This window comes from Trichechus manatus, unplaced genomic scaffold, assembly GCF_000243295.1.
Source record: "Trichechus manatus latirostris isolate Lorelei unplaced genomic scaffold, TriManLat1.0 scaffold00030, whole genome shotgun sequence".
NCBI lineage: Eukaryota > Metazoa > Chordata > Mammalia > Sirenia > Trichechidae > Trichechus > Trichechus manatus.
The window spans coordinates 6,054,147-6,080,202 of record NW_004443966.1 but is presented as its reverse complement, the minus strand read 5'-3'; the positions used below and the strand labels follow the sequence as shown (position 1 = coordinate 6,080,202).

General features: G+C 42.2%; 1 protein-coding gene across 2 annotated transcripts in view; it reads left to right on the top strand.

Annotated features, from left to right (window-relative positions):
• ICE2 (interactor of little elongation complex ELL subunit 2) overlaps positions 1-8,699 on the top strand; it is a 57,146-nt gene extending 48,447 nt beyond the window's left edge. The window contains exons 14-15 of one of the 2 annotated variants that reach the window (XM_004374621.3): positions 1,382-1,640; positions 6,184-8,699. In XM_004374621.3, the coding sequence (XP_004374678.1) occupies positions 1,382-1,640; positions 6,184-6,312 (388 nt within the window). In that variant the 3' untranslated portion in view covers positions 6,313-8,699. The remainder of the gene's footprint in view (positions 1-1,381; positions 1,641-6,183) is intronic. The other variant, XM_023729693.1, reaches the window with a different exon arrangement.
• Positions 8,700-26,056: the final 17,357 nt, after the last annotated feature.

The following is a 26,056-nucleotide window of genomic DNA, read 5'->3' as shown; positions in this document are numbered from 1 at the left end:
CCCCTTCCAGTCGTGTCTCCCTCTGATTCTCTCCTGTCTTCCCCTTCCATGTTTAAGAACCTCTGATTAGATTGGGCCCACTCAGATAATCCAGGATAATCTCTCCATTTTAAGCAACTTTAATTCCACCTGCTGCCTCACTCCCTTTTGCCATGGATGTATTCACAGGCTCTAGGGTTTTTAGGACATAGACTTGTTCGGGAGGCCATTATTCTGCCTACATAATTGTATCTCGCCATGCCCTTTGCATGTGTACAAAACGTAACCCTTCTTGGAGTGTCTCGTTAGTGAATTAAATGTATTCCTCTGTAAACCAAAGCGCTCTTCATTTAACTGAAGGTAGTTAAGATCCATGATTTTCATTGAAAAGTTACTTGTTTCTACTGCCAAATCAGTTACTGTTCATTTTCTTATACTGAAGTATGAAAGTGATTATTTGGGTGGCAAAAATTGCCCAGAGGATAAGGATAATTCTGTGGACTTTTTTTGCCAACATCTACTAGTTTTCTGTTGAAAAAGTTAATGAAAACATAATTTATTAGGCCTGTAGGCAGATCCACATAGCTAAAGTATGATTAATCTTTATTTTTAATGTTATATTGTGGGAAAGAGGTAATGTTCTCCTTGGCCCTTTGATTCAGTAGAGTATGTAATCCCAAAAAAGCACAGCATATTAGTCATATGCATTTAGCTCTCCATTTCTGGTGATTCATTGAATTCCTTAAAGCTTTCCAAAGAAGAGGGAAAAATGTGGAATCTGATGCTCTGCATGACTCAGATTATCATGGCAGTAGAGTGTCATGGTTTAGGGGACAGCCTGTGGCGTTTCACCACCTGGGTTCAAATTGGAGCCCTGTGCTTCAGAACTTTGGGCAGATTGCCTTATATCTCTGATGTCTGTGTCCTCCTCTCTGATAAGGGGTCGGTTGTTGCGGAGCATTTGATGAGAATTGCAGGTGAAGCACTACAACAGTGGACAGTTCACGAGAAACGTCCGATAGTATTAGCTGCTGCCGGTACCGTTACCATCCTCATGGTACCTCGTATTGTTCTGTAATTGTCCGAATGGCTGTTTCTGCCATTTTATCTCCAGGTTTAAATGATTGAAAACCCATCTTACAAATTGACCGATAAAACAGTAAAAAGAAAATAATCATATTTTCTGAACTTGGGAGTAAGAAATTAAAAATCCATTGCCTAAAAGGCATGCAGATAGTTACAAAGATTTCTGACATCAAATTTTTGATCATGAAAGTATCGTTAGAGGTGGTGTTCCATTTCCCATCAGTGTTTACAGTTTTACTAGCAGATCATGTTTGAGAAAGTGCTATTGTGATTGGCGTGGTGAGCCAATGCACTGAGTTTCGTTGTGTGGATTTAGCTTGCAGGAGGGTTCCTACTTGTTGTCTCATGCAGCAGAAGATTCTTCACTCCTGATCTACAAGACCTCTGATGGAAAAGTCACTAGGACGGCGTACAATTTGCATAAGACACACTGTAGCCTGCCTGCGGTACCTTCCAGTCTCTCAGTTCCCTGGGTCCCGTTAGACCCCAGCCTGTTACTACCGTATCACATCCATCACGGGAGAATACCTTGTACTTTCCCACCTAAATCGCTAGGTCCCCCAGCACAACAAAAGGTAAGATCTTTTTTTTTTTTTTTTTTTAATGAATGTTCTGTTAGGATGTTTATTATTAGTCTATCTCACTGATTACGCAGTATTTCAACTTGATGTCCACATTTGGCATACTAATCACAGCAACACTCTAAAAACTGTATCCACAGAGAGGTTAGATAAACTCGTACGCTCTGTCGAGTCTGGTCTGTGTGTCCGTGGAACTTTCTGTTTATGTAAGGTTTGTAAGTCATCTAAAGACAGTTCTGTTGCTTGCCCAGTGGGGGCATGGGTAATGTATCCACAAAGTTCAATCCTCATACTTTCGTTAAAAGCAAAGGTAATGTTTGTAATTTTATTTATGTATACCCTATTTTCATTTTATAAAATATTTGAGGCAGTTTGCAGAAGAAAACATACAATTACAATTGACAAATAGGATATGGAAAAATATAAAAGCAAATTTCAGTAATTAGTGAATGGAGTACTATATTAAAAGTACACCTGAAGTACTAAGGATTAAGTTGTGTTTTGCTAAGTATTATATAACTCCAAATATTTATTGAGTGATAATTAATGCTACTCTCTCTATGGAATCCTTCCTAGAAATAACAGGTGAATGACATTTTTACCTGAAACTTTTGTAAAGCCGTGGTTAAAGATAGTCTCTACCATGTCATTCTTAATATCATATAAAAAATTCTAATTTGAGGTTAGTTATAGGAAAAGCTTTGTTTTCTGCAAATGAATCTGAATATTTAGGAAACAAAAACTCAGTGTATTTTTCTTCTCTGCTGCCAGAAAACCCCGAGTCGGGTTACTCCCTGAGTTCTGTAACGTCCTTAGTGTGGTTGCCTTAGCGCATCTATTGCTTCTGTATCCTGTGGATGTTCTGTTCTTTTTTTCTTTCTGTATTGTACTAAATCATTCTACAAATGTTCTCAAGTCCTTTTGAGAAATAGCTGAGATGCAAATATCGAGGAATTTTTTTACAATGTAAAATGAGGTGGTTTATGTGTTTCTCAGTTCTCCACCCTAATGCTGCTGTTCTGGGGATCCTTTTAGAAATGAGAATTCTTTTCACATTCCTAGTTAAGTTTGGCCAAGAAAAGTATAAATGTGGTTAACTAGTTGGAATGAGTGAGAGAATGATGAGAGTTAGTTGTCAGCATGTTGAACTATTTTATCTACAGTTGTGGCCGACTGTTCCCATTTTAACTTTAATATAAGCAGTCATTTTTATAACCTTCTAAGGTAAAATTTTCTTCACTGTAACTTAAAAATAATAACTGAAGATCTCTTTTTGAAGGATTTATGTTCTTCTAGGAGAATGATTTCTTTTTAATTTAGAAACTCTGATTATAGTCTCTCACCCATAAACATATAATTCTGTCTGTGAATGGCTTGTTCCTTTCTTGGAAAAATGAACAGTTTAATACCTTGACGTGAAAGTAAAAAATGTATTATGTTTGCACAAGGTGTTTTCTAAAAAAAGTAAGTAAGATCCTTATTGTTTCCTTTTAGATACAGATTGACAGCAAAATCATGTTGAGCACTTTATGCTTGGGAAATACTTCAATAATTTCATTTGTTTTTTTTTTAATAACATACCTGTTCCAAAATGTGGTTACAATAAGAAAACAATTGATTCGGGAAAAAAAAAAAAGCTCCACATGTGCAAAGTTTGACCACACGAATATGAAGTTTAGCAATTCAGTTTTAAGCATTTGTTGATTTGTATTTTTCAAGGGACAAATACTTTGTGTTTACAGCCCAGCATTAGGTGCAGTAGACAGTTGGATAACTGCTGTTTCTTAGTTTGATGTATATGTTGAAGCCTACGGGAAGTTTCTGATCATTCCCTACCCACCTACCCCAAATCTAACCCCACCCTACGCTGGGTGAGACCTACCCTGTTGTTGTTGTGTGCCGGCAAGTCGATTCCGACTCACAGCAACCCAGTAAGACAGAGTAGAACTGCCCTGTACGGTTTCCTAGGCTGTAATCTTGACAGGAGCAGATCACTAGGGGTTTTCTTCCACAGAACGACTGATGGGTTCAAACCACCCACCTTTCAGTTAGCAGCTGAGCACTTTAACCATTGCACCACCAGGCCTCCTGGGAATTACCCTACTCTCCTCTTTTACATCCTCCTGTCCAGGCCATGAGAATGGGAATTTTTAGCTCCAGCCAGACTAGGCACAGATAGGGATTCTAGCCTTAGCAACAATGGGGGAAGACCAGAGCTTCAGGAAACCCAGGGAAGCAGGACCCCATATAAAACATAAATCATCTGCTTATTTTCATGGTGTCAAACTGCACATAACAAGTGTTTTTACCTCAAATATAATTCATTAGCCCCTAGTCCACTTGAACTCAGACTCATCTTTATGCAGGGCCTTAGGTACTATCCCTGGGGAATACCACAGTATGACCTGCATCTCCCTCCCAACTGCACTGAACAAAGCTGTATTGGAGGGTCCCATTTGCTTCATGTGCTGCTCCTGACATCTTCCACTTCTCAGCCTTTTGCACCAGCTCCATACCTGTCCCTTTTGCCCTTCCACAGCTTCTGTAATAAGCACTCTTTTCACGTAGGCACATGCACGCATATGATCTCACAATGGAAGTCTTCCAAATGCTTGCTTTCCTCAGCTTTATGTTAGATACACTTGTTGCTCTGTTGCCATTAGCTGCTATCTAGTCAGCTCCCAACTCATGGTGACCCCATGCACAATGGGATCAGACCATTGTGGTCCATAGGGTTTTCATTGGCTGATTTTTGGGAAGTAGATCATCAGGCCTTCCCAGTCTCTCTTAGTCTGGAAGCTCCACTGAAACCTGTTCAGCATCATACCAACACATAAGCCTCCACTGACAGATGATTGGTAGCTGTGCTTGAGGTATATTGGCTGGGAATCGAACCCAGGTCTCTAGCCTGGAAGGCAAGAATTCTACCACTGACCACCACTGCTGCAGTAGATACAGTTAGTGTTGTCATGATACCTTTAGGGGAAATGCCACTGACTTACAATTATCAGGAGAAAGGGGAGTAGCATAGGTAATCTAAAAGGCACAGCAGTTGTCTCATCAGTGTATTGCAGAAGTTCAGCAGATTCAGACAGACTGGCAGACTCAAAACCTAGCTCAAGTTTGCCCTTCCTGGTCATCTCACCGTAAACGAAAAGGTGCCCCTGAAGAGACAGATGCTGTTGAGAAAGGGAAGCTGGAGGCTGATCCATTCAGTGAGCCGCTACCCCTTAGTGCAGTGCCAGCACTGTTTCCACCAGAGGAGTCCCTGGGTGGTGCAAACAGTTAAGTGCTTGACTACTAGCTGAAGCATTGGTGGTTGGCAGTTCGAGCCCACCTGGAGTCGCCTCGAAAGACAGGCCTGGTGACATATTTCAGAAAGGTCACAGCCTTGGAAACAGTATGGAGTTTTCTACTTTACACGCGTGGGGTAGCCGTGAGTCAGAAACGACCGGATGCCAGCTAACAACCGCAGCAGGAGTATGTGTGTGCCTGGAGTTACAGTTTCACTTATCACTCCTAGGCCTGAAGTTCAGCGGACATGATGTAGAGAAGCAGAAAGGGTGCAAGGTGGCTTAAAGAAATAGAGGCGGATACAGGCAGCAGGGTCAGGGGAAATGGTTTCAGGCTCTGCCACTTCGCTGCTTCTCTCCAAGGCTGACCTTCGCCGTTATCCTTTTTAAAAGCTTTGTGCTCTCAGTGACCAAAGAGGTGACAGCGTTTCCACATCTCATCTTCAGAGGATGAGGATTAACAAAGGACTGTGTCCTAGGAATGGAGCTCCTCTGTCCCGGAGACCGAGAGCTAGTACTCTGAGGAAGAGCAGGCGTGAGGGAGAACCAGCACCAGAGCTTCTTCCCCACACCACGCTGCCCCTGCTGCTCCCCCGTTTCCTAGCCTCTGTTTCTCTCACAGCTTTCCCCTCCTTTTCTGTCTCTGTCTCTCTTCTCTTTCATCCCCTCAGTTTTCTTCTTTTCTGCTCAGGTTCCCCTCGTTTTCCATGTTGCTTTTCTGTCGGATCTCCCCTCCTTCCCTTGCAGACTCCTCTGTTTTCCCTGATTTCTGTCCCTTCTCTGTTTCTTTCCCTTCTTCTCTATCTTGTGCCTTGGTCCTTTCTTGTCCGTGTTGTTTCTTTACGACCTCGGACCTCCTCCTTTTGTGTCCTTTCTCTCCTTTCGTACTTCTCATTTCTTCCTTTCGCTGGCCCTTCATCTTCATGAGTGCAGACGAACACACCGCTCCAAAGGCCTGCCGTTCCCTCGTTTTCTTAGTTAACATTTCAGCCCTCTCCATATTTAACATGGAGAGCATTCTCCCTGTTCTGATCGTTACTTCCACGTTTAGTGCTTGGACTAAAGCACTAAAAAAAAATAAAATAAATAAGATGAAAACTTGTTCAGAAACTGCCAGGTGGCTGGGGATGAAGAATACATAAAGGATCATTTACAAGGCGGTTAGTACATGTGTAAATTATCCGGATTTGCCTGTCCCTAGGTGTGCTGTAAATATGGTAAGCTGTTCTGTTCATCTCTCTCAGGTTGGTGGAACAAGAATGCCTACTCGTAGCCGCAGGAATCCAGTTTCCATGGAAACCGAAAGCAGTTGCTTGCCTGCTCAGCAAATCGAAAATGAAGGAGCAGCTCCAAATAAAAGAAAAATGACTTAAGGGCTGTACTGTTGCAAGTGAAGTTCCAGAAAAAACAGTTACAACAATGTTAAATTCAGAAAAATTTGAGGGGACATATGCCTAAAAGATCAGTAGGCAAGAGGAAAATGTGTATTTTAGTGACCTCGCTAGTTCCCGGAGTGCCTTGGAAAACTGTGTTGGCCATTTGGACTAAAATGGAATGTTACGCTGTTAACTCTTACGTCTGAAGAGGATCTAAGTGGGTTTTAACATTATCGTGGCAGGGAAGTAAATGAGAAGACGAATATTTTTATAGTAGACCTTTTCTAAATATTGTAAATAGGAAACAAATTTTTTTCAGGAACAGCATTTACCATTATATATTATGTAAATAATTTAAGTTATATCTCTATTCTGTTGAGGTTGGCTTCGAAGGTGAAATCTTGCCACTGTCAGATAATTTTGAGCAGTATGACCCTGTTTCTGACCCATTGTCACTGTTTTTATATACGACTTTAAATGAGGAAAAAAACCAGTTATAACAATGTTAAATTCAGAAAAGTTTGAGGGGAAATATTACAGGTTAATAAAGCTGATAACTTAAAAAACTTGGTGAAATTCTATTGCAGGAGCCAAAAATAAAAAAAACCCTGCCTCTGAAAAGTCACAAGTTATATTTTCTCAGTGTGCGACCATCAGTTTGTTTTTTAAAAAAAACAACATTTTGTGGTCTAACAGGTTTGGCCAGGAGCACCTCTGCCTCCTGGCACAGACCCCAGCTGAGTGTTGACATACACCAGTGAAAGCAAAGACACGAGTATGTTTTCCAGAAAAATCCTGTTATGCTGACTGAAAGGGTTAAGGTGTGATAAAAGAAGCTATTTTTTTTCATCTATATTGATTAAATTTTACAGGCCCATATTTTAAATAGATGACTGTGAAAAGGGACATGATCAGCTGATGTTACTGTAACCAATTTGGACTTAAGAACAAAATTTTTAATTTTTTTATCCCTGTTATTTAATATACACTAAAAATTTTAGAAATCGTGTGTCATCTGTAAAATACAAGCTTTCTAATCCAAGGCAATATTTGCTTTGTTTTTGGAATTTTTTTTAATGTGTTTTATATTAATATAAGTAATGAAGCCTTTAAAAAATCGTCAACTATTATAAATAACAGTTGAGAATTTTTATCTTCGACTACCAAGTTTTGTGCTGTTTTTATTTTTCAGTCAGTTATAAAAATTTTTGAATTATTTAATGAGTAATAGTAAAATTATTTTGTGTATTTTAATGTAGTGTGTCCTCATTCTGCCATTCCTTTTTTAAGTGATTGTTTCTTTTGTTTTTAATGGATTCGATCTTTTTTTAAAAAACTTTATTTCAGTCCTATAGCCACGTATCCCAGAAATATTTCAGTCCTGAATCATTTGGCATTGAGCCAAGGGAGAGGCCGGGATCCCCTTGGAATTTCCTCTTTTTACAAAGCTGAACAATGATTGCTTCAGACTTCTGAATACCAGAAAGAATTGGCTTTCATTTTTTTAATATTGTTTTTTACATAGTAAGACGTGTGATCTTGCAAGTGATTATTTTCAAATTATCTTAGCCATATATTTGGGTAACCGATAATATATATAAAGTTAGTCTTACTTTTCTACTTAAGCATTTTTAATATATATTTGATCATGCCTTGTATTATTTTTCTTGCTCTTTAGTACTGAGAATACATAAGCAAGCAACATTCACAATATGAGCAAAGATGTTTAAAAAACAAAACAAAATGGTTAGAGCCCGTGTTGGCAAGGATGTGATGAACCTGGCCCACTTACTTCAGTGATGAAGATAAAATTTACACACACCTCCTGGGAAACAATTTAATTCTGTAAACATTTGCGTGCAGCTGTATGCCATGCAATCTAAAGTAGGTCCCCCCTGTTACTCGCTCATAAAATTCCTTTTCAGATATGATGACATTTATTTGACTTAATTGTCTGTCTTCTTGAATAGACTACCAGCTCTACAAGGGCCAGAGCACATCAGCTTGGCTCACCATTATATAGCCAACACCTGACCCAGTACCTGTCATGTCATTGCTTAGTGTAGGTTAGATGCATGAATAAATCAATATGTTGATGTCAAGGATTTTTTTTTAGGAGCTCATATTCTAGTAGAGGACATAAGCTTGAAAATAAACAATACCAGTCTATGCAATAAGCTCTGATAAAGTAATACAACAAACACATCTATCTAACTGACACCTGATAGTTAAAGAAGGTTTCCTGAGATAAAGCTTGAGCTGAGTCTTTTAAAAATGAGCAGGAGTTTAGGGGAAGAATGAAGGAATGTCCCACGACGAAAAAGCAGGGTGTGCAAAGACTGAGAAATGGCCAGATTGGAAGATAGGAATTTGAGAGAGGAGAGAGAGAGAGGTCAGGGACAGACATGTTATGCTAAGGCATTTGCATTTTGTCCTGAGCAATGTGAAACCAGTAATGGGTCTTAATAATAAGATTTTTTATATATATATATATAATATATAATATATATATATATATATATATGATATGCCATAGGTATCTGATGCTTTTTAATCAAATCTTAGAATATTTGTTATCAAGATTTATTGATTTCTCATTGAGATCTAGAAATACAGGGAAGTATTTCACTGATCCTTCCACACTGTTGCCGTGTTCCCGGCCTATGTGAAGTCATCTCATCAAGATACATAAGAGCTCACACACATGTCTGCGTGGGGTTTGGTTCTCACCTGCCCAGGCCTCTGTTTCTAGGCCGGATATCTAGACTGCTCCATCACACAGGAAGATTCAAACAGTCAAGGGTTCACCCTTGGTAGTATTACTGTTTGCTTTAAATACATGAACTCTATTAAAAAGTGATCAAGCAAGAGGTTCAAAACAGTTTTTTTTTATTTTTATTTATTTACTTTTGCTGTAGGTCTGTGGTACAACTGGTTTAATTCTGTAAGGAATGCAAAAAAACAAAAAGCCTGAGTATAGATTGTTTTGAAAGTGGAAGAACCCTAGAGATTCTATGATAGTAGGTTGAATCCACTCCCTTTCTTGAGACTATGTATTTCTTGAGGGAAAAACAGCGATCTTTTCTGTCTTCCCTATCCTAGGTTTTGCTTACCCTAAAATACACAACACAGGAGCGTATGTGTGCATTAATGTTAAGAGTCACACCCAGTAGGCCAACCACCCTGATACTGTAGGCTTCCGTTCCCTCCCGAGCACCCCATTAATGGAACAGCTGCTCCAGCCAGGCTCTCTGTCTCACACATTAGCCACTTGTGCCCCTGCCTGCGTGGTTTTGCTCATGAAGCTATATCTGCTTGGGTTTCTTACCACCTGTCAAAACCTTACCTGTCCCAGACACCCTTTTAGCTCAGTGGTGAAGTCATTTCCGAGGTTCACCGTTCAGCCGGGGAGTGGACAGCCCCGTAAAACCAAATGGGACTAATGAGGCACAGCAGTCCAGGGACAAGGGCCAGAAGGCAGAAGGGGACAGGGAAGCTGGTGATAGGGAACCCAAGGTTGAGTAAGGATAGTGTTGATGTGTTGTGAGGTTGTTAACCATTGTCATAGGGCAACGTGTACTAACTGTTAAATGAGAAACTACTTTGTTCTGTAAGCCTTCATCTAACGTGAGAATAGCAGCACAATTGGAAGATTGTAGTCAATGTCACTGAACTGTGCATGTTGAAATTTTTGAAATGGTGTATCTTTGGCTATGTGTATTTTCACACACACACAAAAAAAAGGTCGAGAAGAGAGAGGGTTGACGTGGGGTTGTTAACCAATGTCATAAAACAATATGTGTACTACTGTTTTATGAGAAACTATTTGTTCTGTAAGCCTTCACCTGAAGTGCAATTAAAAAAAAAAAAGTCTCAAAAAAAAAAACAAAAAACAAACCTTACCTGTCCTCTATTGAATTGATAATGCATCTTTGAGCATTCATTTGGTGTAAGACGTTATACAGATCTCATGGGATGTAAAGATAGAGCAGATTGGTTTCTGCCTTCAGGGTCTTTCCTGATCTGGTTGGGGATAGAGACGTGCACAGTCAGTTATAATACAGGGCAGGATGTTCAAGTTGAACAATAGTGCAGAGGAGGGGAAACAGATGCCTGGGAGTAAGAGGAAGGTCTGGTAAAAGTACCACGTAAGCTGCGCTGGAAAGACAAGTAGAATATTAATATGGACAAAAAAGGGAGCAGGGCGTTACAGCATGAGAGACAATCGTATGAAAGGTGCTGGTTGCAGGAAATGATAAGTATGCTCATGACAAGCATGGGGGTAAAAGGTGACACGGGAGAAGCTGAAGGGTAAGTCAGTGCTCTGTGGCGGGAGATCTTCAAAGTTATCCTCAAATAGTTTAATTTTATTCTGAAAGCAACGAGGAGACGTTGAAGGCTTTTTGAGCAAGATGACGTGATCAGTTTTAGGAAAGTTACAATGTAAAGAATTATTTAGAGAGGAAGAAGACTGAAAACAAGGAGAGGTAGATCAGAACACCATTTAAGACAAAGCGCTGATCAGATTTCACCCTCCCCCAAAATGAACGTTTCCTCATATAACGCTGACTCACAGCTGTGTCATAGTCACCGTGCTAGGTGTTGGGAATACAAAGATGAATTAAAAGTCCTTATCCTCAAGTGTTTACAGTTTCATGGAAAGAGACAGCTAAACAAGTACAGAAAAAATAATAATACGGGTATTCTAATTAGATTATGTAAAAGAAGTAGCAGTTGCTTCTACCCCCAGGCATCCAAAAAAAATTATTTTAATACATGAGGTGATGCTTCAGTTGAAAACCTCATCTTCTTAAGGTTTTACCTCTGTATCTAGAACCAAGCCTGGCAAATAGTAAACATTAAATAAATGTGTATTAAATTATTGAACAAATGTGTGCGTGTTCTCCAAGCTGATAGGGCTGGGGGTAGGAGTCGGATGAGGAGCAGAGTAACAAAGACGGGACACAGGAAATGGTGTGCGTGTGGGATTATGAAGTGAGAGGATTCAGAGACGGCTGAGGTTTTTAGCCTGAGTGCTGCCACTGGCTAAATGAAAATATTAGAGGAAGAGTAAGAATGGGGTGAAAAGACGAGTGTTTTCAACCAAATATCAGCAGAACAAGGGGATGTTCTGTAGAGTGGAATTGTGGGCCTACAGCTTAGGGGGAAGAACGAGACGTGTCGGGGCCCACCTCTAGGCTGCTACTCCAGGCAAGGTGGGCCTGGCATGTCTGGAACCAAGCTCTTCCTTCCTCCTCTTCCCCTTCGTTTGGGCCAGGAGGCTGAGAGTTTGGTTATATACTGGATAACTGAGCAAATAAATAAATACATTGAGAATAATGGGAAAGGGGATTTCAATAATAAATCCTGTAGTATTGGATTGGTATTGGAGGTATCAGTGTGAACGCGTGGCACTTAATATGTATGTAGTGAGAGATGGAGAAACAGATATAGCAATGTATGTGTACATGTGCATATGTATTTCCTAACTGCTGAGAGTAGGGTCTAGAAGCAATAATACTCCAGTAACAATGAGCATACCTAGCTCCCAGGTCTGGGTTTCTAACTCCTGTTGTTCACCAAAAGAATCCAGGGCTTCTTGGAGAAGCTAATTCCAAGATGGGCAGGAAAAATACGAGATGAGCTTGGGACATCATGTTACGCCAGAAAGTAAGGAGGTGCGCAAAGAACGATGGGCACATCAAAGGAACACAGGAGCTAGTTTAAAGGAGTTCCCAGACCTGGGAAAATTTTAGCATCAGATAATGACAGTAAAGGATTATAATCCTTTGAGTAAAATAGACATCGAGTTCATACTGATACAAATGAATAAATAAATGAGGAGGAAGAAGAGAACACTACAGTAGAATGCCAACCAATAAATCTAGAAGGAATGATGGAATTAGAAAAACCACCAATTGGCAACCATGACAGTAAGAATTGTTTTACCTGGGAATCATCAATCAGTGCTGAATGTGGTGGGTGAAAATTTGATGAGAAACAGGACTATTTTCATAGTCTCAATCCCCCCACAAAATAGTTAATTTTTTATTACTTAATAAGTACAACATATTTAGTAAATTACTAGTGCTGGAGAAACATGGCAGAAGCTATCTTAACCAAGTGGTGAAAGTATCACCAGTACGAGACAAATCAACTCTGTGCTTCTTGATATGCACCAAGAAGACGACAACACCACTTCTGTGGTATATTCCTGCCAAATGTGTCTAAATCATGACAATATCAGAGAAACCTAAACTGAGGGATAGTCTATAAAGTAGAAATCAGTTGCTGTGGAGTCAGTTCCTACTGGTCACTAATCTTCAAAAATGTCAAGGTCACGGAAGACAGAAACACTGTGGGACCGTTTCAGATGAAAGAAGACAATGTGACTCATGATCCTGGTCCATAAATGACATTATTGGAACAATTGTCAACACTTGAATGGGGTTTGTATATTAGATGGTAGTAATGTATCCTTGTTAACTTCCTGATTTTTGAAATGGCTATATCAGAGCAAGTCCTATAATTACATAAATAATACCTGCAACTTATTCTCAAATTGGAGAAGTTGGACAGAGAAATGCTAACAGTTGGGGAGTCTGGATGTAAGGTGTATAGGAGTTATGTGTGCTATTTCTGCAATTTTGATATAAATTTAAGATTATTTCAAAATAAAAAGGTTTTAAAGAGTGTTATCCACAGTGCCAGATACTCTTGAGAGCTCAAGGAAGATGAAGACTGAGAAAAAGGCTGTTGGTTGGAGTCGACAGTCAACAGCAGATTCAGCGGCGGTGAGGAACAGTCAACAGAGCTTAGGGTGGGCTGAGCAGTGAATGAGAGAAGAGGGAGGGGGCCGCTTGGAGATGCAATTTTGAGAAGTTTATTGAGGAAGGAAGGTAGGACAACCGGAAGGACAACCAAGGAGGAAGAGTTTTGTTTTGGTTTTTAGAATGATGTGGACATTCTTTTGTTTACAGATTAAGGGGATTATACCTGTAAACTGAAGCAATACAAAGATGCAAATTAATAGATAAGAATTGGTGGAGAATTGGAGGAGGGGTTTTGGTTGGGGACCCTTGGATGGAGGTGGAGAATAAGATGAAGATACTAGGTGTAAAGATTCAACTTGGAAAGAGTCTCCAGTCCCCTTCTGTCTGCTCTCCTCCCTCAGAAAAACCTCGATGCTGTCCGCTGTGGCATAACGGGAAACCTGTTGCTGTGGAGTCAATTCGTACTCAGAGTGAGACTGATCGCAGCCCCAGGGGTGGGGCCCTGAAAGGTCTAATCTCCTTTTCTCCTGTGATTTGTATAGTAACTCAGATCTCAACACGGCAAACCTCTTGGACCCAGGAAATAGTTTAAGGATAATGTCAGTTCAAATCTCAGGACTTTTATTCGATGTTTATGAGCTGAGGCACTCTGAGTGGATATGCGCCACAGGCCTGGTGCTCCTCACAGCCATACTACGGACAGAAGAGATGCCCCCCTGAAGATGAGGTCTACACTCTGAAGGAAGAAGCAGGGAAGTTACAAGGAGTCAGCCTTTGAGTCCTGACTGAACCATACCTAAAGCTTGCTTAATGTGTGAATTTTTTCATAAGGTTTCACAATAGAGGTCTCATACAATATTTGTCCTTTTGTGATTGACTTATTTCACTCAGCATAATGTCCTCCAGTTTCATCCATGTCATGAGATGCTTCACAGATTCATCATTGTTCTTTATCATTGCGTAATACTCCATTGTGTGTATGTACCATAGTTTATCCATTCATCTGTTGACGGGCATCTAGGTTGTTTCCATCTTTTTGCTATTGTGAACAATGCTGCCATGAACATAGGTGTGCATATGTCTAAACTAAGAGAATTTTCTGCCAGCAAACCTACACTACAAGAAAAGCTAAAGATTTCTTCAGGCTGAAGGAGTATGATACTAGATTAAAATTTGGATCTGTAGGAAGGAATGAAGAGGGACAGAAATGGGAAATATCTGGTAAATATAAAAGGACAATTGTTACTCCTGATTTATAAAGACATATATGAATTTTTCAAGCAAAAATTATGACACTGTAGTGTGGGGTTTATAATGTATGTAGATGTAATATGTACGACAACTATGGCCTTTAGGGTGGGGGAGAAGTAAAGGAATCTATATAGTTACTTATTGGTCTGGTTGTGAGGATTTTTTGTTTTCTTTATGTTGAGGTGTAATCCATACTGAAAACTGTAGTCTTTGGTCTTCAGCAGTAAGTGTTTCAAGTCCTCTTCGCTTTCAGCAAGCAAGGTTGTGTCATCTGCATGTCACAGGTTGTTAACGAGTCTTTCTCCAATCCTGATGCCCTGTTCTTCTTCATATAGTCCAGCTACTCTGATTATTTGCTCAGCATACAGATCGAATAAGTACAGTGAAAGGATACAACCCTGATGCACACCTTTCCTGATTTTGAGCCGTGCACTATCCTCTTGCTCTGTTCAAATGACTGCCTGTTCTTGGTCTATGTACATACAAGTTCTGCATGAGCACATTAAGTGTTCTGCAATTCTCATTCTTCACAATGTTATCCATAATTTGTTATGATCCACACAGTCGAATGCCTTTGCATAGTCAATAAAACACGGGTAAACATCTTTCTGATATTCTCTGCTTTCAGCCAAGATCCATCTGACATCAGCAATGATATTCCTCATTCCACATCCTTCTCTGAATCTGGCTTGAATTTCTGGCCGTTCCCTGTCAATGTACTGCTATAACTGTTTTTGAATTATCTTCAGCAAAATTTTACTTGCATGTAATATTAATGATATTGTTTGATGACTTCCGTTGGATCACTTTTCTTTGGAATGGGCACAAATATGGATCCGTCTTCCAGTAAGTTGGCCAGGTAGCTGTCTTCCAATGTTACATTTGTTTGTTGAACATCTCAGTTGGTATTCCGTCAACTCCTGGAGCCTTGTTTTTCACCAATGCCTCCGATGAAGGTTAGACTTTTCCATCAATACTATAGGTTCTTGATCATATGCGAACTCCTAAAATGGTTGAATGTTGACCAGTGCTTTTTGGTACAATGACTCTGTGTATTCCTTCCATCTTCTTTTGATGCTTCCTGCGTCGATCAGTATTTTGCCCATAGAATTCTTCAATATTGCATCTCGAGGCTTGAATTTTTTTTTCGGTTCTTTCAGTTTGAGAAATGCTGAGCGTGTTCTTCCCTTTTGGTTTTCTAACTCTAAGTCTTTGAACATGTCATTATAATAATTTGTCTTCTCGAGCTGCTGTTTGAAATCGTCTGTTCAGTTCTTTTACTTCATCATTTCTTCCATTCACTTTAGCTACTCCACCTTCAAGAGCAAGTTTCAGAGTCTCTTCTGACATCCATTTTGGTCTTTTTTCTTTCCTCTCTTTTTAATGACCTTTTGCTTTCTTCATGTATGATGTCCTTGATGTCATCCCACAACTCATCTGGTCTTCAGTCATTAGTGTTCAGTGCTTCAAATCTGTTCTTGAGAGGGTCTCTAAGTTCAAGTGGGATATACTCAAGGTCATATTTTGGCTCTCATGAACTTTTTCTAATATTCTTCAGCTTCAATTTGAACTTGCATATTAGCAATTGATGGTCTGTTCCACAGTCAGCCCCTGGCCTTGTTCTGACTGATAATATTGAGCTTCTCTATTGTCTCTTTCCACAGATGTGAATTTGATTCCTATGTATTCCATCTGGTGTGGGCCACATGTATAGTCGCCATTCATGTGGTTGAAAAAAGGTATTTCCAATGAATAGGTTGTCGGTCTTGCAAAATTCTATCATGTGATCTCTGGTGTCATTTCTATCACCAAGGCCATATATCCCAACTACTAACCCTTCTTCTTTGTTTCCAACTTTTGCATTCCAATCACCAGTAATTATCAGTACATCTTGATTGCATGTTTAATCAATTTCAGACTGCAGAAGTTGGTAAAAATCTTCAATTTCTTCATCTTTGGCATTAGTGGTTGGTGCTTAAATTTGCTTAATAGTCGTATTAACTGGTCTTCCTTGTAGGCGTATGGATATTATCCTATCACTGACAGCCTTGTACTTCAGGACAGATCTTGAAATGTTCTTTTTGACAACGAATGTAATGCCGTTTCTGTTCAGCTTGTCATTCCCTGCATAGTAGACCATATGATTGTCTGATTCAGAATGACCAATACCAGTCCATTTCAGCTCACTAATGCCTAGGATATCTATCTTCAAGGGTTACATTTCATTAGAACAGGCCATAGTAGCTATCAAGTAAATAATGGATATAAAAGTTGTTTTTAAACTGCAAGTCACTGTATAAAAGTGAAGTATTGTCAGATCAAAGCAATCAGAGGCATCAGTTGCACTAGAACTTGCCAGACTGGAAAGGGAATTTCAAGCTGAGGGACAAAGTCTGACCAATGATACAGAGGCACAAGCACAAATAGCTTGTTGGAGTAGTAAGACATTGGTGCGACTAAGGCCTAGCCAGGGTTTCTACGGAGAAGAAAGGAGCCTAAGAAGGTGGGCTAGAGAGAAGCAAATTAAAAACGTTGGGTACCTTATTGAAGACTGTGGACGTTATCTTCAGATGGGAATTAATTAAATGGAGGATGAAGGTGGGGGGTAGGCAATTGAGTAGCCCTTGTTTCTGTGGTAACAGATATGCCCGCCATATCTGTGAGAATGTGGCCAAGCCAATGGGATAGAAGATACAGATCTTAAATGTACTTGGCTCGTGTGTCTTTTGGATACGTTCCCGTAGGTTGCTTAGCACAGGCTCACCATGTGCACCCCTGCCCCATTCCGAGACTCCACCGTCTCTCCAGGGGGCCCTGGTTTCTTCTACTGGGGAAGGTTATTTAGAAAACAAGATCTGGATATTTAGTATAATGCCATTCTTATTTCTGATTCTTTTTATATGCTCTGTTTCATCTCTCTGGAAACTTTTAGAAACCTCGCCCTGTCCCCACCCAGTGTTGTGGAATTTCACGGCCTTGTTGGGGTTTCCTTTCATTGTGGCCTTCAGTCATTTCTTTGATGATTTTCTCTCCCTGCACTTTGTCAATTCTTTCTTTCTAGAGCTCCTATTATTTGGATGTTGGATCTCCCAGACAGATGCTTTTCTTTCTTCTTGTTTCTCTCCTGTTTTCCAAATCTTTGCCTTCTTGCTTTATTTTCTGGGAGAATTATTTGATTAACATTAAGTTATTCTCCAAATCTGTAATTTCTCAGTTACGCTCTCCTGTATTTTTTAATTCTCAAGAGCTCTTGTTTAGTGTCTGAAAGTTCTTTGTTTTTATACTCTCCTATTTATGGTGCAGTGGTTAAGAAATCACCTGCTAACCAAAAGGTCGGCAGTTCTAATCCAACGGCCACTCCTTGGAAACCCTATGGGGGCAGTTCTACTCTGTCCTATAGGATTTCTATGAGTCAGAATTGACTCAATAGCTATGGATTTTTGGATTTATTTTTCATGCAGCCTTGGTGGCTAGAGGTTAAGGACTGAGCTGGGAACCAAAAGGTCGGCAGTTTGAATCCATCAGTCACTCCTTGGAAACCCTGTGGGATAGTTGTTCTCTGTTGTATAGGGTCACTATGAGTTGGAATCAACTCGATGGCAATGGGTTTGGGTTTTTGGTATTTTTATTTCATAAATTCAGTATCTCGTCTTACATATATGAGGATATGAATGATAGTTGTTTTGAAGTTTTGTGATACTCTGCGCATGGTTTCTGTTTCCTCTGAGTTCTTTTTCTGTTTGGTAGGTTGTTTTGGTCTTTGTACTTTATGTGAGATATTCTTGTTAAGTGTCTGGTGATCCTTGGCTACTCCCTCATCTTCAAGATTGGCACAGCACAATTCTAACAGGACACATGGCTTCCACAGACGGCTTGCCAAGCAGTGGTTTTCACTCTACAGTGACCAGGCGGGGGTGTCGATGAAGGCACCCCAATAGTCCATATCTATAGGGCTGTTGTTGGGTAGGTCATCTCCTCCGGCGTGGACTCCTCCCACCTTGTGCACTGGCAGGAGGCGGGAAAGAGGGCTAATAAGTTGTCTTCCAGTGCTCTATGAGGGGCAGGGGACTGAGAATTTTACCTTTCAGTACAGAGACTTTTTTGTAATCTCCTTGATTTCAGCATGACCTCCCTGTCCTGGATTGTGCCTGCTGTCCCCAAGTCCAGGGAGCCCTGGTGGCACAGTGGTTAAAGCGATTAGCTGCTTACAGTGGTTAAAGGTCGCTGGTTTGAATTCACCAGTGGCTCCATGTGAGTAAGATGTGGCGGTCTGCTTCCCTAAAGATTTACAGCCTTGGAAACCCTATGGGGCAGTTATACCCTGTCCTATAGGGTCACTATGAGTCAGTGGGTTTGGTCTTGTTTCTGTCCCCAGGTCCATAACCTTTCTGTGCCAGCCTTTCTAGAGGGTAAATGTCCTTCATGTGGCTGGGGTGGGTGAGGGGCTGTTGCTGGACTGTGAGTGATAAGGAGGGGGTCTCTTAGTTCAGGTGGTTCTTATACAGATTTTCGACCAGTGCTCTTATTTCCAGTCCCACGACCCCTCACATTTGGAGGCACCTGATGCCTCCAATTCTTAAGCCTCTCTGGGGTTCCATGACACAAAATAACATGCTTCCTGGTATCTCCCACGGCTAGATAAGCTTCCAGATTCCAAGATCGGCTAAGCCACTTGTCACTTGCCCATCTGTTTTTCAGTTTCTAAAATGTTGTCACTATAATCACTTTTCTTTTTCTCTTTGTCCTGGGGGAACAGTCCTACAATCCTCCCTTCCCACAACATGAATGGGTGCCTCTGTCACATACAGAATACATCCATCAGTAATCCTTTTTCTCTTTATCCATTTCAAAGTAAATTGCAGACATCAGTACAATTTGACACTAAACACTTAGACCTTCATATCATAAACTAGGAGTCAGTATTTGTTTATAAACCTTTGTTGTCTTTTGAGGTCAAGCTTACATACAGCAGCATGCACACATCTTAAGTGTGCCATTTGATGAGTTTTGGCAAATATATACATCTATGTAACACGGACCCCTAGCAAGATGCAGAGCATGACCATCACCTTGGTAAGTTTCTTCATGCCCCTTCTCAGGCAATTCCCACCTCTGTTTCATGCCCAGAGGCAATCATTCCAGTGTTTCCCCTCTATGGATTAGTTTTCCCTATTTGAAATCTTCATATAAACGAAATCATACAGTAGGTACCCTTGCGTGTATGACTTCTTTTACTCAGCATGATGTTTCTGAGATCCATCCATGTTGCTGAGTATACAGTAGAGTTTGCTTTTTATTGCTGAGTAGTATTCCATTGTGTCAATACATCTCAATTTGCTTATCCATTCTCCTGTTGATGGGTACCTGGGCTGTAACCAGTTTTTGATTGTTAATTTTACAGTTGCTTTGAATTATCTTTGTACAAGTCTTTTTGTGGACATATGTTTTCATTGGGTATATACCTAGGAGATGAATTGCTGGGTCATAGGGTAGATGTACGCTTAGATTTCAAATCATAGTCTTCTGAGAAATTCTACTGATAAGTGATTCTGTTAGGAGCAAGATCCTGTGACTAGACATGCTATTTAAGCTTAGTCTGAAATTCACGAAGGCAGAAAAGTGTTGACCTTTGTTTTGACATTTGGGAAAGCCACACCTCTATACAAGTGTTTCTATTCTTAGTTATTATGAATTTCTATACATAGTTATTAAGGACCTACAGTGTTCAGCGTTCTTTTGGGAAATGAGTTGTTGTCATGGTTTGAATTATGGCCCCCCAAAAATAGGTGTATCAGTTTGGCTGGGCCACGATTCCTGGTACTGTGTGATTTTCCTATATGTTGTAAATCCTGCCTCTATGATGTTAATGAGGGAGGATGGGTGGCAGTTGTGTTAGTAAGGCAGGACTAGATCTGCAAGACTGGATTGTGTCCTGAGGCAATCTCTTGAGATATAAAAGACAGAAGTGAGCAGAGAGACAGGGGGACCTCATACCATCCTGAAAGCAGTTCCGGGAGCAGAGCGCGTCCTTTGGACCGGGGTCCCTGCGCCAAGAAGGTCCTAGTCCAGGGGAACACTGATGAGAAGGCCGACAGAGAGAAATCCTTCCCCTGAAGCTGACACCCTGAATTTGGACTTTTAGTGTACTTTACTGTGAGGAAATAAACTTCTCTTCGTTAAAACCATCCACTTGTGGTATTTCTGTTGTGGCAGCACTAGATACCTAAGACAGAATTTGGTACCAGGAGTGGGGTGCTGCTCTAACAGATACCTAAAATGTGGAAGCGATTTTAGAACTGTGAATGGATAGACGTGGGGCAGTGACAGAGGACCACCAGCAGCAGAGAACCTACAGCAGCAGAGAAGCGGCAGCGGCAGAGAACCAACAGCAGCAGAACAAGGAGACCAGTGCGAGACGGCACTGAAGCCGACCCACTGAGCGAGAGAGCTGAGTGCCTGTGTTCACAAGGCTTCCTGGAGGAGTGGGGTGCCTCCGGGCACTAAGGGTGGAGCTACTGAGCTTTGGAACACTTGCCCCAGCAGGGCAGATGCGGGCGTGTGGCCCGAGGGCTGAGAGGCCATAGGAAGCAGAAGCTGAAGAGACAAGGGACACAAGAAGCCGAGCTGCTTCAGCCTCAAAAGGTATGTCCATGACCTCAGGGATTTCAAAGGGTGGAGCCATGGCCTCTGGTGTTTCTAAGGGTGGAGTTGTCACGCCAGTGGACTAGGAGAATGGTGCGCCTAAAGCCAAGGGAGCAGAGTTGCTGTCCCAGTGGGCCTGGAAGGAGGAGCTGAAGCCTAAGGCTGATGGGCCTCCACTGAGAATCCAGAGACTGTGGCCAATACCTAGAGTCTAGAGGGCAGGGCTATTGTGTAAATTGTCTCAGAGAACAGAAGATTATTTTCAAAGCCTTGAGGGCTAATGTACTGTGTTCTGCTAACTTGCTTGGTGCCTGTTATCCCTTCTTTCCCTGCAATTTCTCCCATTTGTAATGGAAATGTCTAGCTTGTGCCTGTTCTGCCATTGTACCTTTGGAAGCAGATAATTTGTATTCTAGATTTCACAGATGAAGAGGAGTTTTTGGATTTTGGACTTGGAGTTAAGACTTTTGCTATGATATGATGAGATGAATATGTTTTCCATGTTGCAAGGATGTGTTTTTGGGGGGTCAAAGGGTGGAATGTCATGGTTTGAATTATGGCCCCCCCAAAATGTGTGTATCAGTTTGGCTGGGCCACGATTCCTGGTACTGTGATTTTCCTATATGTTGTAAATCCTGCCTCTATGATGTTAATGAGGGAGGATGGGTGGCAGTTGTGTTAATAAGGCAGGACTGGATCTGCAAGACTGGATTGTGTCCTGAGGCAATCTCTTGAGATATAAAAGACAGAAGTGAGCAGAGAGACAAGGGGACCTCATACAATCCTGAAAGCAGTTCCGGGAGCAGAGCGCGTCCTTTGGACTGGGGCCCTGTGCCGAGAAGGTCCTAGTCCAGGGGAACACTGATGAGAAGGCCGACAGAGAGAGAAAGACTTCCCCTGGAGCTGACGTCCTGAATTTGGACTTTTAGCCTACTTTGACTGTGAGGAAATAAACTTCTCTTCATTAAAACCATCCACTTGTGATATTTCTGTTATGGCAGCACTAGATAACTAAGAGAGTTGTCATTTCAACAGTAAATGGGTATGGCTTCTCCTTTCAAGAAGCTCAAGTATTCTACGGAGTTCCTGGGTGGTGCAAATAGTTAATGCGCTTGGCCACTTATTGAAAGGTTGACGGTTCGAGTCCACCCAGAGGCACCTTGGAAGAAAAGTCTGGTGATCTACTTTAGAAAAATCAGCCATTGAAAACCCTATGGAGCACAGGTCTACACTGGCACACATGGGGTCACCGTGAGTCAGAGTTGACTTGTAGGCAACTGGTTTTTGATTTTGTTTTTCATATTGTAAGGATGCCACTAACTAATGGAGCATGGATGCTTTTCATGAGTGTGGCATCCTTTTGAAAAATAAAAATAACGAAACATGTTTCAGAATAGTTCATTCATTCTATAAATAATTTTGAGGTACCTCAATACATCCTATACGTTAATTCCAGTATCTAGCACTGTGCATATCTGTTGAAAGAATAAATGAATGGATAAAATTAAATACTGTGCAAAGTTTGCCTAATTTATGAACTTGAGGATGCTAGGTCCCAGAGAGCAAGACACATTTAGTACAGGACAATTCCTAGACAGGTCTTCATATATAAGACATTATTATATAATGATTGCATATGACATGCTCAAAGAAATAACAAATTTATGGTTATTGAGAGTCTAACCCATACAATATATATACCACGGAGACAGCCTGTATTTCACTGAAGCATAATAATCTCACTTCAGTGAGAAATAAGGAGTAATGGAACAGTAGGGTGAAAGGCAGAAAAATAAAATTCTGGCCCCAGCTCTTCACTTACTAGCTTAAGGACTGTGGTAGACTGTCTGCAAACATGGTTGCCAGCAGGTCCTTCCATCTTTGTAAACACATGTCCCCACTCCATGAGTCCGTTTATTCTCCCCTTGACTCTTGATTTGGTGACTTGCACTGACCAGTAGAACGCAGTGGAGGTGACACTGTTGCAGTTCTTGGCCTGGAATCTTCTCCGTACACCCTCCTGAAAGCAAGCAACCACCCTGCTTGACAGCGGCTCTTTTGGATCTTGCAGTCACAGTTGGATCTCCCTAGCCAACACTGCACAGAGCAGAGATGAGCCTGGGAATCTGCTTCTGGAAATCAGCCAATGAAAACCCTATGGATCATAACAGTCTGATCCGCAGCTGATCGTGGCGATGGTGCAGGACGAGGCGGCGCTCTGTTCTGGTGTGCGTGGGTCGCCACGAGTCAGGGGTAGGATGGTGTGTGACTCAATGGCAGCTGACAACAACAGCAAACCGCAACCCCCAGGCCAAACCCAACCTGTGGCCCGTTTGGTATAGCCTGTGTGCTAAGAGGCCTGCGAGCTTCGGCTTTTTCTTCTTAAAATCCAGTTGAAATCCGTGATTGCCCTGGTATATAGAGAGGACCTGGAGGATGAGATACCAAGGGAGAGAGAGAAGCCTGGCCAGCCCTCAGCCATGCTAGCAACCCCAGCTGAGGCCCCAGCAGAATGAGGGAAGGCATTTTGTATCCTCCAATCAGCATCGTGGGACGCAGAGACAAGCTGTCCCCACCGACTGCGGCCCAAATTGCAGAGTCGTGAGAAATAAATAATTGCTTATGTTTTAACCACCACGTCTTGGCGATAATTTGTTACATTTTAGTAAGTAACTGAAATAAGGAGCTTGGGTGCATTATTTAATCTCTGGACTGGGCAGGAGACTTTATTTGGACTCTAGTTTCTTCATCAATAAAAATCAAAGATGGGACAGTTAATCCCTAGGGCTCCTCTCTAACATGTTACTCTGGGAGCAATTCTGTCACTCCACAACATGTACTGAGTGCCTGTCAATGAGAGTTGAAGGCCACATGGTTACAGGGGTGGTGTAAATGGTTAATGTGGTAGGCTGCTAACCAAAAGGTGGGAGCTTGAAGCCCACTCAGAGGTGCCTCACAAGAAAAGCTTGGGGGTCTACTTCCAAAACATCAGCCATTGAAAACCCTGTGGAGTATGTTTCTATGCTGACACATGTGAGGTCATCGTGAGTCGGAATCAGCTCGGTGGTAACTGGGGGTATCCATGCTGGTCAGGCACTATTGGAGGTGTTGACGTGCACAAGATCAAATGTGGATAGAATCAAGTTCATCCCTCAGAGGAAAATTCACAAAATGGCCGACATAATCTGAGGTCTAAGGCAGTAAACACTCTCCCCAATCATGGGGGGAAAAAGAGAGAAAGAAAGAAGAGAATCTTTGCACTAAGACTCACAGTTCTTTTATACTAGCAGAACTGGCTTCACATTCCTCAGAAATAGCAAACCATGACTTCCAACAGCTTTTCTTTTTATTTTTGAAGATAACATCAGTGCAAAGTTCTCCAGCATGAAGCAAACCCTGGCTATGGCAGTGACTGTGGAAGTCTGGATTTGTGAAATGCCCAGGGCAAGCAAAAACAAACAAACAAAAAACCCCAATCTTTTGGCTACTTTGTGACTTTCACATAGTCCCTGTGGTCTGAATTCCTACCTTCCATAGAGGACCTACCCGCACAATCAGGAGAAAGGCTGTGGAGCTGGCCCCGGGAAGGAAAGAAGGCACTGATTCATGCAGGCTGCTCTTTCCCACCTGCGTGTTATGTTCCAGAATGTTCTCTGAGTAGGCAGATAAACACAGTTTCTGCCTTATAGGCTTTCACTGCATAAGCCATAAATGGTGATCAGAAATTTTATCCAGGGCGTTGACTTATTTGCTATTTGTTCTTCAGTTACAGTCGATCATGTGTAATTCCTCGGGAAAGAACTGGGTAACCGGAAGGCAGACAAGAGGCCCCAGGTGTTGCTTCCACTTAGCATCTGACTCACTGGGTGACAGTCAGCAGGTCAGCCTGGCACCAATGTCTTCTGGCCTTGGTGTCTTCTTCTGCCACATGAGCTCTGGGTTACCTTTCCTCTCATTCTGATTGCAGAAGTGAGCTGGCTTTCCACTGGAAAGTCAAAATGGAGGTGTAAACACACGGGAGACTGAGACACAGAAGCTTCAGGAGGAAGGGCTGTAGGGAGTGAGCTGAAAGGACTTCAAGGGCGCAGTGAAAGGTCTCCTAGCAAAGGTTTCGGGACTCAGCAAAGCATTTCTGCCAGTTTGAGGTTTGACTACAGTATTTGCTCAGTCACACAGAAACATGTTTGCCTACATGTTGCCAATGTGCTTCGTTAAAAGAAAAGGGAAGAAAAGCGGGAAATAGCAAAATCCCGCCGAGGCAGCGGGCTAAACGGCTGGGAAAACACGGCAGTAGTAAAAGAAGGAAGGGAGGAAACTTCTTTGTTGCAACTTGGGGTTCAAAGCCACCGGCCCCCGCCCAGCTCGGGACGTCTTGCCGGGAGCGCGCACAGCTGCCCGACTGGAATGCCTCCGGAAGCCTGGGGAGCAGCTGAGCGCAGCTCGCTAGGAAGGGTTGGGAGAGTCTCCTGGGGGCGGGGATGCGGTGGGTTCTGGGCTCTTGGCTCCTAGCCTCTGCCTCCCGGGAACCCCCAGCCCTGCGCTCCCTGCGCTCGCTCGGAGGCCGAGTGGGCCAGGGCTCTGCAGGGCAGGGCCAGGCGGAGCGCCTCTCCGCGTTCGCGCTACGCCCGGGAACTGCGGGGCAGGGGTTAAGCTAATGTGTTTGCAGACGGTAACGCGAAGCTGGATGCCAACGGCCGCCGCTCAGGGGAATCGAGATTTGTGTTTCTTGGAACAAGTCTTTTCTCCATTGCATTGACGCCTTAAAAAAAAAAAAAAAAGGTGACTTAACCAAGCCCCGAGTCTTCTAACAAGCTAAGTTATTAGGCCCAGCCAGGCTGAGACCTCAACGTGGCTCTCAAGAAGTAAAAGGAGGGAGAGAGGAAGAAACAAGGCCGATAATGGGTCTGGAGGAGGCCGGAGCTCGCCAAGGCCTCGGCGTGCTTTAACAGAGGGCAGGGCGCAGGGCGCGGCGGGCGCGGGACACTGCAGGGCGAGGGGAGGGTGAGTCACCCCGGCCGGGTGGGGACGGGGCGGGGCGGGCCGCGCGCACCGAGGATGAAGCGGGTATAAAGCCC